The sequence below is a fragment of the Sorex fumeus genome, unplaced genomic scaffold, assembly GCF_029834395.1.
Source record: "Sorex fumeus unplaced genomic scaffold, SorFum_2.1 ptg000075l, whole genome shotgun sequence".
Taxonomy (NCBI): Eukaryota; Metazoa; Chordata; class Mammalia; order Eulipotyphla; family Soricidae; genus Sorex; species Sorex fumeus.
Window position 1 is genome coordinate 4,984,478 of NW_026606132.1, and position 14,426 is coordinate 4,998,903.

At 43.9% G+C, this 14,426-nt stretch overlaps 1 protein-coding gene across 2 annotated transcripts in view; it reads left to right on the forward strand.

The window, feature by feature from the left end:
* Positions 1-14,426, forward strand: part of PHF6 (PHD finger protein 6) — a 54,074-nt gene that overhangs the window by 30,913 nt on the left and 8,735 nt on the right. For both annotated transcript variants that reach the window (XM_056130179.1, XM_056130178.1), the window contains exons 5-8: positions 5,773-5,939; positions 6,103-6,246; positions 7,942-8,046; positions 10,961-11,094. In XM_056130179.1, coding sequence (XP_055986154.1) covers positions 5,773-5,939; positions 6,103-6,246; positions 7,942-8,046; positions 10,961-11,094 — 550 coding nt within the window. The remainder of the gene's footprint in view (positions 1-5,772; positions 5,940-6,102; positions 6,247-7,941; positions 8,047-10,960; positions 11,095-14,426) is intronic.

Sequence of the window (14,426 nt, forward strand, 5' to 3'; positions counted from 1 at the left end):
CCAAGATTGAGTTGAGGGCGTAGTTGAGGTTTAGTTCTAACCTTTTGTGGTTGAACTTCTTAAATGAACAAAAAAATTAATGGGCCAGAGAGATTGTGCAGTGGGTTGGGCCATTTGCCTTGGGTTCCATCCCCGCCAACACCATGTGGATAGTCCTCTGAGCACCATCAGGAGTGATCCCTGAGCACAGAGCCAGGAGTAAGACCTGAGCACGGTCAGAAGTGGCTCCAACTTCACCCCTCCCAAATCAGTTACACCTATTTTTTTTCATGAATATAAGGAAAACTGCGTTGCTCTTCCTTGTACATTGTGTGTGTGTGTGTGTGTGTGTGTGTGTGTGTGTGTGTGTGTACATAACATGGGTGATTCTGTGGGAGAAAGTTTTGGAAATGGGCTGGCCAGGTTAAAGGATCTATGCACTTAACATTGGGAGTATGGGACGAGAGCAATAGGTCAAAGTGCTGATTGCCTTCAGGGGGCCCAGTATCTATCCCTGGCACTGCTTGCTTTCCTTAAACCACCAAAAGTATCCCCCCAGCGAGCATTGAGACATGGCCCAACAGCAGTGAACAAGAGAGAAATAACTGTGGGAATTAGTTCTGTCACTTGAATCTTACACTTCCACCATCAGTGTACACAAATATTCTGCTTTGCATGGGTATTTTCAAGTTTTTAATTTTTGCTATCCCTTTTTCTCATTTAAGTCCTATTTATCTTATTGCTAGTAAGTTTGGCCTTCTGTTCATGTTTTTACAGCCATTTCTATTTCTTTTGAAAATTGCCTTTTTTTTTCTCTTGAGGCTTGCCTTTTAAAAATTGATTTGTAGGGCCGGAGAGAGAGTTTTGCATATGCGAGGCTCAGTTTGATTTCCAGCACTGCATTGCCGCCTCAGTACTACCAGAATGACGCCCAAGCACAGAGCTGGGAATAGCCCCTGAGGACTACCAGCTGTGACCCAGCCGCCCACCCTGTGCCCCCCCAAAAAAAAAAACATTTTAGATGTATAATGCTTTAGGTAATGTAAATATTGTCACTAAACACAAATGAGTTTCCAGTTCATCCTTTGTCTCTTAATTTATGATGTCTTTGTCATATGAAAATTTGTAATTTGGGGGCTGGAGAGGTATCTCAACAAATTGGGGCACATGCTTTGCACATCGGACCCCTGGATTCAGTCTCAAGCACTGTATGGCCCCCTTAGCAATGAGCCCTGGAGTAGCTCCTGAATACTGCCAGATGGAACACCCTCCCCCCAAAATTGTTATTTTTAATCCAGTCTCGCAGTCTTTTTCACTTAGTATACAACCTCAAGATTATTAAAAATATCTGGGGCCGGAGCAGTGGTACAGCAGGTAGGACACTTTCCTTGGATGCCTCTGACCTGGGTTTGATGCGTGGTATCCCGATGGTCCCCTGAGTGCGGAGCCAGGAATAAATCCTGAGCACCACCAGGTATTGGAACAAAAAACAAACATTAAAATAAAAGCATCTATTTTCTTTTAAAAAATTGTTGTTTGTTTGGGGGCCTGAGCACCCCAGTGGTGTGCTCAGGCTCAGGGGTTACTCCTGTCTCTGCACTCAGGAATCTCTTCTGGTAGGCTCAGGGGGACCATATGGGATGCTGAGGATCGAACCCAGTTTGGCTGCATGCAAGGCAAGCTCCATCCCTGCTGCACACTCTCCAGCCCTTCTGTTTTCTTCTATTACCATTTACAGCTTGTTATTTTCTATTTTGATTTTGGAACAATTTCATATCTTAATATAAGAAAAGGAGTCTTTTAAAAAAAATGACAGCCTATTGTGACAACATGTCTTACCTCCTGCCTTTGAAGTGCTGCTGTTACTCTAAATTCCCAGATGCATGTGATCCGTTTTCAACCTTGCTTTTCTCGTCTATTGATAATGTCTATTGCCAGATAATATGTCTTAAACCACTATTTAACAGCTGTTGTTTTATAGTGACAATCTTTATTTTTCAAAAGTACTTATTGGGGATGTGGCTCAGTGGCGGAGCACCTGCCTTTCATGTGTGGTCCCCCGTATTCCATCCCTGGCTCCACAAAACAAAAACAAATAGATAACTTCCAGAAAGCCATGGGATCAGTTTTCAGTTCCATTTTACTGCGGTATCATTAACTTAGGGGACTGAAAACTAATATTTTCATATGGATCCTGTTCATTCAGAAGCATTGTGTGTCTCAGCATTTTCCCTTTTATTGTTGCTGCTTGCTTTTTGTTATGGAGAGGCACACCTGGCAGTGCTCAGAGGACCATATGGGGTGCCCGGGATCAAACTTGAGTTAATCACATGCAAGACAAGTGCCCTACCTGCTGTACTGTTGCTCCAGCCCCCATGTTTTCCTTTTTGGAAGTGTGGTCTATCTCTGACACTGTTCAGGGAGGCTGTTCCTGACACAGCTCTCAGGGGACCATATGCTGTGCCGGGAATCCAACCGCAGTTGGCTGCATGCAAGGCATTGCCTTATGTCTTGTCTCTGGCAACATTTCCATGGAGTTTCTTCATCTAATTTTTTGTTTTGTTTCAGTTTGGGGAGGGTGGGGTCACACCTGGCAGTGCTTTAGGGCTTACTTTTGGGTTTGTTAGGAGGGTCACACCCAGCAATGCTGAGAGGTTACTCCTGGCTCTGCACTCAGGAATTACTCCTGGGAGTGCTTGGGGGACCATATGGGATGCTGGAGATTGAACCCAGGTCGCCCGCATGCAAGGCAAATGCCCTACCCGCTGTACTATTGCTCCAGCCCCTAAGGCTTAGGCTTACTTTTGGTTATGTGTTCAGGAATCACTCCCTGCAGTGCTTGGGGGGACCATATGTTTCTGGGCATTTGTACCCAGGTCAGCCACATGCAAGGCAAGTACCTTACCTGGGCTTCTCCTGACGCCACCCACACGCTGGTACTCACTCTTTCTAGCCCTCTTTCCTCTTATATTTTCTTGCTTTTGTTTTTGGTTCTTGGACTATACCCAGTGGTCCTCAGAGTGGTGCTCAGGGCTTACTCCTGGTTCTGCACCACTCAAGGATAACTCCTGGCAGTGTTCTGAGAACCATATGGGCTGCTGGTGATCAAACTCATGTCAGTCACATGCAAGGGAAGTGCCGTACCCGCTGTAATATCGCTCCAACCCCTACTTTTCATTTGTAACACATTTTTGGTTGGGTTTATTGGAACATTTTATAACTATTTGAAAGCCTGCTGTTTTGATGGATGGAATGAATAAATCACTGAATTCATATTTTCATGATCCTTAAACAGCCAGATTTTCTAAACGTATGTTTATTAACAACTTGCGTTTTGGGCATTACTTGCTTCATTTTGATGTTGGGCTCTTACTGTTTTATGTGCTCTCACATGTAGCTACTAAGCCACTTTCACAAATATAGTAGGCTTTCCCCCCTTGTATATTGTTTGTCTTTTCATAGTCTATTTTCCTTTTCCATTTGGAAGTTTAAAGTGCTATTGTAGTAAGGCCTATCCATCCTTTGCGAATTTTACTATCTCTGTTGAAGTTCCCTCATTTTGTACTGAATGATTCTGTACATAGGATACATATGCTATGTGAAAAACTAGTCATGGTGCCCTGATAATGGAATCAACTGAGTAATTTTTTTAATTAGTGAAACACTATGAGGTACAGTTGTAGACTTACAAACTTTCGTGCTTGGGTAACTTCTTAATAGCTATTTAGTAATATAGTGATGTTGCAGTATTAGTCGTGTGTTTCATTGTAAATAACAATATTATGTATGGCATATATAGTATATCAGAATGATTCTCTGATGCAATCAGTAGCTTACTGGTAAAAGAAAAAAAATGAAAGCATTAAACCCAAAGGAAAGTGAAGAATTTATACCTATTTGAACTACTGTGTTTTATATAGTAGGCCTCCTTAAATAATATTTGTGGTGAATAACTGTAACACCTGCCGTTAATGATAGAAATTCTTTACAACTTCCCAGGGTATGTATTTGTAAAGTTTCCACACACTGTTTAGTCCATTAAAGTGTATACAATTTGGAAGCTGGAGTGGTAGTATAGAGGGTAATGCACTTGCTTTGCATGTGGCCGGGTAAGGCACTTGCTTTGCATGTGGCTGACCTAGGTTCAATTCCCAGTATCCCATATGGTTCTGTGAATACTGCCAGAAGTGATTTTTGAGTGCAGAACCAGGAATAACCATCCCTGAGCACGCCAGGTGTGGCACTAAAATAAAAAATATTAAGTGTATGCAACTTGCAACCAGCTTTTCTACTCGTTATATTAGAAATTCCTCTTTGACTTTGGTAGTATGTCCAGTTACACCACTCCTTGGTTCGTTTGTAGTCGACTTCTTGAGTTTGATCATTTGGTTTTTTTCTTTCATTTGAAGAGCAGTCTAGAGATGCATTCTTCAAACTTTTGACCCCTGACCTTCTACCATATCCTGCATATCAGTGGTTTTCAGCCTTTTTACACCTCCCCTGCACAGAGCAGTGCTGTCCAATAGAACTTTTCTAGAAGACACACACATTTGATGTTTGTGCCGGCACAGTTTGAAACTTGTTCTGGTGTGACTTGGAATGTGTTCAGTGTGGTGTCAAAACAGAAGATTTCGGTTCAGCTTCTTTCAAAGTGACTTTGATATTAAAACCAGATGGTGTCAGTGCCTGCAATACTGGACCATCCAGGTGCTCTATTCTCAGTTTATTTTCAACATTCAGGTGTCACTAACAGAGATAAAACTCTTGGACATCTAGGGTACAAATAATAATGAACAGTAATCCAAAATGAGCTCATTCTAAAAGTGGGCTTGTAAGACTTTGGAAATGTGTACTGAATTCTGTGCAAACTCAAGGATCACCACACTGTAGAATTCTAAATGTGAAGGAAAAGATAGCTACAATGGTTAGAAGCCTAAATTTTGCAGATTGGATAGCAGTTACACGAACTGTTAAATTGCTCTGTTTATTGAAGATAAACCAAACCATTTCTTTTCATTTCTGGAAGTTCCTTCATTTCCAGGAGCTCCCAGAACCTCAGAGCTACTGCACATGTTAAGATTGAGCCATGTAGTACCTCTCCCCACCTCCCTGTACTTCCAGAAGCCGCTGCAGTCACATCTGCACCCCAAAGCGGCCAACCCAATTGAAATGCTATTCCAGTCTTACTGTCCCAATAAAAATACTGAATGCCCTGAACAAACCCATGACCTCTTAGCTCCTGTATTGCCAACCATAATGCACAAAAGGAAGAGGAAAGAGAGAGCAAGAAGGAAAGTGCCTCCCATAGAGGGAGGCTAGGGGTGGGGCTGGGGGGGTTGGGGAATGGAGGTGAGGAAAAGGGGGACATCGGTGCGAAATGTACATTGGTGGAGGGATGGGTGCTGGGTCATTGTATGACTGAACTCAATTATGAACAGCTTTGTAATGTTCTGTCTCACGGATATCCAATTAAAAAATTTTTTTAAAGTAATGTGGAGTTCATGCCCAATTCAGTCAGCTTAATCAGTGGCTGAATAAATAGCAGTACTCCTACATTTTTTTTTTTTTGCTTTTTGGGTCACACCCGGCGATGCACAGGGGTTACTCCTGGCTCTGCACTCAGGAATTACCCCTGGCGGTGCTCAGGGGACCATATGGGATGCTGGGAATCGAACCCGGGTTGGCCGCATACAAGGCAAACACCCTACCCACTGTGCTATTGCTCCAGCCCCAGTACTCCTACATTTAAAAAAAAAATAGAGCCATGTAAAGCTTCTGTTCTTTTTCATGCAGCTGATTTGGAAGAAAGCTTCAATGAACATGAACTGGAGCCCTCATCACCTAAGACTAAAAAGAAAAGTCGTAAAGGAAGGCCCCGAAAAACCAATTTCAAAGGACAGGTGGAAGACAGTCGCTCTACGTCTTCCCACGGAACAGATGAAATGGAAAGTAGTTCATACGTACGTCGAGCTGGTCACGTTCTGTCTACTGTGCCAGGAATGGGTGGTGGAAATGGGGCTTGTGTGTGGATCGTGGCCTCTGAAGCAGTAACTGAGTTGGAGGCCAGTGATGGCTTGTTTGCCTGGAGTCTGAAAGATGCTCTTGTTTCCCCTGTGTTTGCAGAGAGATCGGTCTCCGCACAGAAGCAGCCCTAATGACACCAGACCAAAATGTGGATTTTGTCATGTAGGGGAGGAAGAAAACGAAGCAAGAGGAAAACTGCATATATTTAATGCCAAGAAGGCAGCTGCGCATTATAAGTGCATGGTAAGCGTGGACCTCCCGAATGGTGCTCAGAAAGTCCAAGGACCCCTCCCAGCTGTGGGATGACAGGTCATGGGGATTACCCAGGCCAGCCCAGTGGCACTTAAGGACTGTGCCCTTCAGTGCTGGAGAGGGAGGGGTATATGCAGTGCCCAGGATTCAAACCAGGTTGGTCACATGCACGGTGTGAACCTTTACCCTGTGCTTTCTCATGCGGCCCCCTGACTCTTTTTAAATAAAAAGAGTCTCATAGATTGCATTCATCTGGGGAACGTAAAGTAACAAAATAGGAGACTAACACCCAAGAATAGCCGAGATAAGTACCAGGAGGTTCACTCCATGGCTTGGAGGCCATGCTAGGGGAAAAGGCAGCTCTGATAGAGAAGGGAGCACCAAATAAAGGGTGTTGAGAGGATCTTCCCAGGATGGGAGATGCATGCTGAAAGTAGGCTATAGACCGAACATGATTTCCACCAATGCTTCTTTTGCAAACCACAGCACCCAAAAGGAGAGAGAGAACAAAAGGGAATGCCCTGCCACAGAGGCAGGGTGGAATGGGGGGGGAAGGGGGGTGGGAGGGATACTGGGATCAGTGGTGATGGAAAATGGGCACTGGTGGAGGGATGGGTACTCGAACATTGTATAATTGAAACCCAAGCACAAAAATTTGTAAGTCTACAACTGTACCTCATGGTGTTTCACTAGTAAAAAAAAAGAACTAAGCAGGGAAAAAAAGAGTCTTATAAACCCCAAGGTTTGGGGCCAGAGCAATAGTACAGTGGGTAGGACGCTTGCCTTGCTGGCAGCTGAGCTGGATTCAATCTCTGGCACTCCATAGGGTCCCCTGAGCCTTCTAGGAGTAATCCCTGAGCACAGAGCCAGAAGTAAGCCCTGAGTAGTGCCAGGTATGGCCCCCAAACAAACAAAAAACAACCCAAGGCTTTTTGTTTGTTTCTGTTTTAACACGATACCACTGTGCATACCACTGGTGGGTGGCTCGTATTTGAATATGACTTCGTTAACACAAAAGGCAGCAATGGCATTAATGTGTCAACCATTTTATCCATTAGCAAATATGACACATTTTTACTTTTTTATAACTACAAATGATATATTCTAGTCCCAAATCTAATCCTAAATGTAGGTAAATGTTCAGGTTTCAACAATAGTATGAAGTGAAAAACCTCTTTCACACCATGGTATAAACTGGAGGTTTAAAAATATCACCTTGGGCCTAAGTGCAGGGTATTCTGCCCCCCCCCTTGCAGTAGTACAGTGGGTAAGGCACTTGCCTCGTATGTTGCCACCCCTAAGTTCAATCCCCAGCATCACATTTGATCCTCCAAGCCCTGTCTGTAGTAATTCCTGAGTGCAGAGCCAGGAGTAACTCCTTAGCACCACTGGTTGTGATCCCCAAACCAAAAAAGGGCCTAGGGATATAGTTCAGGGGTTCAGGTGCTGGCCTTCCACACAGCTAGTTCTGGTTTGATCCCTGGCACCATATATGGTCTCTTGAGATCTACCTGTGTGACTCTAAAAGCCACACCCCCTTAAAATATTTTAGTCAGTACTTGATTATTAAGTCTTTTTTTTTTTTTCGGGATATTCAAGTAATGCAGAACATTTGTTATTAAGTTGTTTAATCTTTTTATCACAAGGATTCTGAATATTTAATGTACCTGCATTTTTCTTCTCCAGTTATTTTCTTCTGGAACAGTCCAGCTCACAACAACATCAAGAGCAGAATTTGGAGATTTTGATATTAAAACTGTGCTTCAGGAGATTAAGCGGGGAAAAAGAATGGTCTGTGGTTTTATATTTCTGTTATTCAACATTAATCTTCTGAATTTTCTGCTTTAAACTTTGAACACATCTCAGTTTATCTAGTCATCACAAAGTCTATACGGTAGTTCATATGTTCCAGAGTATGTTTAGTTGACTTAGTTGTAATAAAAGATGCTGATGTTGGACCAGACTGATCTTCCAACAGGTAGGGCGCTTGCCTTGCTTGCAGCTGACCTGGGTTCCCCCCAGCACCACCAGGACTGATTGTGAGTGAGCCAGGAGTAAGCCCTGAGCATAGCCTTATGTGACCCCAAAACAAAACAAAATGAGGTTGTTGTTGCTGAAGCTTAACCTCTCTTTCTCTATAACTTCATTATTTGAGAGAATCTTACTGTTTTATACTTCAGCACCGTTGAGGCTTTTAAACAAATCAATGAGAATGCTACACACATTAAGTTTAAAATTTTATATTGTTTAAACTTGCTTAAAGAAAAATTCCATACCTTGATTAGAGCATGGCAAACCCTCCCATATTGTTACTCCTTTTTTTATGAAAGGAAAATATTTTTCTCAAACCTGTGCAGTTAAAACACACATTGACAATTCTGCCTCTGAAAATGTGTATCATAGTGTTACGGTTTCCTTTATAAAGATGTGCCTAAGTGACCTGTTTTTAAACATACTGAATCACTAATACATAGCTTTAATAAATATTGGCATCATTTTGGATCATTGACTCTTTTCCAGTTTGTCAATATTAGAAAATGTCAATGGAATGCAAATATTTCTTTCAAGACAGCAGTTGTCTCTAGAAATGATTTGTTTTGAAATGTTGTGAAGTTTGCAAGCATACCAAGATTAGAAAAGCTGGTAACACTTATCTGTCCATCACCTTGACCCAGCGGTTATCGAGAATTTGCAGCCCTCGTCCCACCTGTGCCCCTTATTCTTGCTGCTTGAAGTACATTCAGGCAGCGCTGAGACTTCATCACATTTCACCTCCACATATTTCAGTGTGGATCTCTTCAGAATTGGCCATTTTGTACCTAATCATATGTGATTACGCCTTAATAATGAAGCCAGTCTGCAGTATCCCTTACCACCCACTTTGTATTTGTATCTGTAGTTCCCCAACTGTGTCTCAACAAGCTTTTTAAGTGCTGTGACTCAGAATCTGGGGGAGGATAACACATTGCATTTGGTGGGGGTATGTACCCCTTAGAGTCACGGAGGGCACTCTCTTCTCCCTGTCTTTGTTATTTCTGTTTTTGTTCTGTTGTGTGCCGTGGGTTTGCTGAAGCAAAATGACTGACTTGCCTATAGAATGTTTTCTGTTGGCTTTTTTTCACAATGGCATTTAACTTTTCCCCTAGTCTGCTAGATTTTCTTAAGAGAAGTAGAAGTTAGCGGCAAAGACTTGATTAGGTTCAGCTTCACCATTTTGCCAGGGTAGGGGAGGAGGGCGCTACGAATACTTCGCAGCTGGTTCCATTTTTAGTGTAAGACACGAAACAGGTTGTAATGGCTGATCCTTGGATTCAGGTGCTGGGTCTGATGTTAACTCAGACTTTCATCTAGCACCATTTGCCCGACTGAGTGGGCCTCCCATCCCCTTTTCAAATACTCTGACCTCCCAGGGAATCTCACTCCTTCAGGTGAACAAATGGAAATCACCCCCAAGGGTGTGCCCACTTGGGAACCCTGATCTAGTGCTTTCAGACACTGATACTCTTTGCCTGGGTCCACAAACAGTGGCTCTGGCTCTGTGGAATGGCATTTTTTAAAGAGACAGATTCTTTATGTTGTCTCTCCCATATGAATCCGTTCAGGTTATTGAGACTTTGTCTCTGGAAAGGGACTTTTCCTTTAAGACGAAGTACAATACTCGCAATCAGGAGAGGCTCACTCCCCCATAGCATCATAGAACCGAAATCCTGGTGACTTAAGATAACAATTTAAAATTCTGTGAATAGGAGCTGGAGTAATAGTACAGTGTGCAGGGTATTTGCATTACATGTGGCCAACCCAGGTTAGATTCCCCGGCCCAGGGGTAATTCCTGAGGATCACCAGGTATGGACCTAAAAACAACCCATCCATCCCCCCCAAAAAAAGTCTGGATCAAGTTGCCCAGGTAGGTTCTCTTGATCCATTCATTTATTTTTACACTGTTAAATGCTAGGGTCAGCACTAACCTAGCACTTGCTCCCAGTGTGCCTCAAAGAAGTTTAGTCCTTCAAGATGCCACCTCATCCCTCCAAAAATCAAAGGGCGTCTGGATTTCAGTACTCTTGGGAGCTGTTTATGATTTCTTCCTCCCTGGAGAAAAGGCTGAGAAGTTCTGTCTGTTTAAATAAGCATTGCTCAGATTTTGACTTGACTATGAAACCCCGCCGGTCAGCAATCTCTTTTCAATCTCAAACCATTTTTATTGGCAGGTGAGGTGAATCTGGAGCAAATTGGAAAATCTTGAAAAGGTTTCTGCCTCTGTATTCTGCCTCTCTTTGCCCTTTCACCTGCTCAGTTGCAATCTCTTTTGGGAGAGAATTGCCTTCCTGTCTTTTCATTCTTTCCCCAGTCACATAAGAAAAGGAACTAGACGGGGAACAGAAGTCAGCCAGTAAAAGATGGAATATTCTTTTGTGTGTGTTCGGCACTATTGCAGTGTTCAGAAATGTTTATATGTCAGGTACCCGATTGTTAGTACAGTTGAGTAATGAAAGCAGTGGGGAACGGCAATTTTTGAAAGTTTATCCAAGTATGCTTTGAATTGCAATATAGTATTTATGTTATCCAGCACTCTTTTTCAATAGAAAACGGGCAGTTTTCTTTGTCAACTGTAAATGTTTGGCTGAAATACAGCTAAAAGTAGAATCAGTCAGCTGACATACACTTGAAATACTGCTTAAGATGATTCTCTCTTCCCTTAAACAGAAATGTACACTTTGCAGTCAGCCCGGTGCTACTATTGGATGTGAAATAAAAGCCTGTGTCAAGACTTACCATTACCACTGTGGCGTTCAAGACAAAGCTAAGTACATTGAAAATATGTCACGAGGGATTTACAAGTAAGACAATAACTATTTTCCATCTTCCTAAGCTTGTCAGTATGAAGCAGCCTGAAATAGATATTAGTGTATCTGATATCTGATCATTGTTAGGTGGCATTTAGCCAAGTGCAGAGTCCAGTGGACTGTCAGGAAATGATCATTGCCATTGAGATGTTCCTTTGAGCATTCCTGCCTGCATCAGCATTCTCTTTTGTGGGGGTTGGGGGTGGCTGGTTTGGGCCACACCTGGCATGCTCAGTGGCTACTCCTGACTGCTTAGGGATTATTCCTGGCGATGCTTAAGGGAACATACACAGTGCTGGGGATCGAGCAAGGCTTGGCCGAGTGTGAGGCAAGCATCTGTACAAGCATCCGTATCTCTCCAGCTCTGGATGTACACTTGGACAAGTTTCATGCTTAACTTTGTGCTAGGCATTGTGCTGGGCAAGAAGCAGAGATCAGGGAGACATTGTGACCTCATGGATCTTAGGGGTCTAGTGGGAAAGACACTTATTGGATGACTACACAGATACAAAATTATAAACTAAGGTGTGTGGTAAGCAAGCTACCTAACTGCTCTGTAGGATTCATTACAAAGTGCTCTGAGGGCATGTAACAATGAACACCTAACCCAGGCTGCTGTTTAGAAATCTCCCTAAGGAAATGATGCTTGAACAGAGAACTCTTGGGGACCTTGGGGGGGTTGGGGGGTGGGCACACCTGGCAGTGCTCAGGGCCTACTCCTGGTTCTCCTCTGGAGTGACCCCTGGCAGTCTGCAGGGGAGGGGGGTGGGCAACTATATGTAGTGCCAGGGATTGAACCGTGGCTGGCCACGTGCAAAGCAAGTGCCTTCCCTCCTGTATTATCTCTGTGGCCTTAAGCAGAAGTATGAAGGGTTACCATGACCCAATAAATAATAAGAACCATCTTGAAAAAAAAAATGCCAGCTTTGTGTCATTTAAAGGCACAGGTGTTTTATGACTAAGCCCTGTCAAGCCTCTGAGGACCAAATAATTCAGGCTTATTAAAGAGATTCAATCCCTTGGGAGCTAGAGTGATAAGTACAGCAGGTATAGTTCAAACCTCTTAATAGACACCTTAAAGATGCTAGTAGTGGCTTTTTATTGTAGATGTATTCTTAAGAATTGAGGTAGCAGTTAAAAAGATACAAGTTAAAATTCTTGAAGGCTTCTTTGGACTAATACTAAGGTACAGCAGAGGTAGGAATTATCTCAGATATCAGAATTTCTGGTTAGCAGACAGATTTGTAAGGGCTTACACACACAGCCTACCTGGTTTTGATCCCCAGCACCGCATATGGTCCCCGATAACCACCAGGAGTGATCCCTGAGCACAGTCAAGTGTGACCTTCAAGGTTTCCAAAATATAAGAGGTTCAGAAAACAGAAATGGAAAATTTCTTAATTTAGTCTATAAAACTTGTATAACTGCTAGCGAAGTAAAAAGTGATCACATTCAGAACAAATAAAAAGCAAATTTTTCAAACTCGAGGCTGAATTTTCTAAAAAATTATAGAGACCAGGATCTAAAGTCAAGAAGGAGGAAGATCAAATTGGCCTGGTTCAATCCCCATATGGTCCCCCATGCCCAGCCAGGATTGATCCCTGAGTAGAGTCAGGAGTAAGTCCTGAGCACCACTAAGTGTGACCCGAAAACAAAAACCCAAAAGCATGTACTTAGCCAGCTGAGCTCACTGGCACTCTGGCCAGCTTGAGTTGTTTCTTTGAAGTACTACAAATCTTTGTCTATGTAATTACTTGCAATCGTTGGCACTTTCTTTGGTGTCAGAGCCTCCCAAGGGGTGTCTGGGGGACCTTCAGGAGGTCTGGGGCCCTTCCTGGCAAGTCTCGACTGGCCAACTGGGCTGGTGGTTCAATTCTAACACTTTGTGGTGCCTAAGCTACCCTGGCCATCCTCAGGGGCTCCAGCACTGCACCCCACAATGCTCAGAGACCATATGCAGTGCCAGGGATCTAATGGGGATCAGCCACACACAGGTAAAGCATCTTATCCCCTGTAGTATTGCTCTGGTCCAAAAATACTTTCAAGGGGGAGGACAAGTTTGGGCCACAGTTATGCTCAGGGCTTCCTACTAATTGTGTGTTCAGGTATCACTCCTTTTGGGCTTGGGGGACTAGTGGGCTGCTGGGAATCAAATCTGGGTCAGCTATGTGCAAGTCAAGTGCCCTCCTTGCCGTACTACCACTCTGGCCCCTCAAAAATACTTTTTGGAGGTTTTGGGGCCACCCCCAGCAGTGCTTTGAGCTTTCTCCTGGCTCTGCATTCAGGAAGCATTCCTGGTGGGGCTCGGAGGACCTTATGGGTACCAGATCAGACTGGGGTAGGCTGCATGCAAGGCAAATACACTACTTGCTGTACTGTCTCTCCAGCCTGCTACAAATTCTTGTGTGTGTATTTTGTTATGGGGGAGGCCACACTTCGTGGTTCTCAAAGCTTACTCAGGGCTCTGTACTCAGGGGTCACTCCTGGCATGCTCAGGAGAATATATGGGGTACCAGGGATTGAACCCAGGTTGCCCATGTGCAAAGTAAATGCCCTCCCCATTGTACTATCTCTGGCCCCCTAAAACACTTGTTATTAAGATATAACTGCCAAGCCATGGAGAAGTCAGCAGGCTGCAGCGCTTGCTCAGCGGGCCAATACCCCAATTCAATCCGGACACCTCAGGAGTGACCTCTGCTCCAAACCCTCCTCAATCCCCCGCCCACAACAAAAGACCCCCAAAGTCCAGTACCTATAAGAAGTTTCACAGGATTATTTGTAATGATAGCTGCCCTAGGGCAGTGGTTTGCCTAGGTTTTTTGCGGGGGGTGGGGGGAGTTCTAGTTTTTTACACCCAAGATTGCAGGAACCTGCTAGCCCTGGTGGATGTCTTTCTGCTGCCAAGTGATCCAACTTTATCAGAAAAACAGTAGGACATTGATATTCTCCGGGTGATTCAAATTAGGAATATTTTTTGTTATTGTTTTGCATGTTGGGCCACACCTAGCAATGCCTAGAGGTTACTCTAGGCTCTGCACTCTGAAATTACACCTCACGGTGCTCGGGGACTATATGGGATGATTCTCAATCTTATTGCCTCCAGACTGTGACCCCCCCTTCCTGGATCTTGATCCCATACCCCCAATCTTGTGCTGTGCCCTGTGCCACCCCCCACCCAACCCAGTCCCCTGGTAGGCAGTCCCCTGTGGCCTCTTCAAATTGAGAAATGCTGCCCTGGAGCCTTCAAACTCAATTCTGCCTCACACTGTCAAGGTTCCAGAGGTGGAAGGACAAAGACTGGAATAGGCAGGGGGAAATTAGAAATA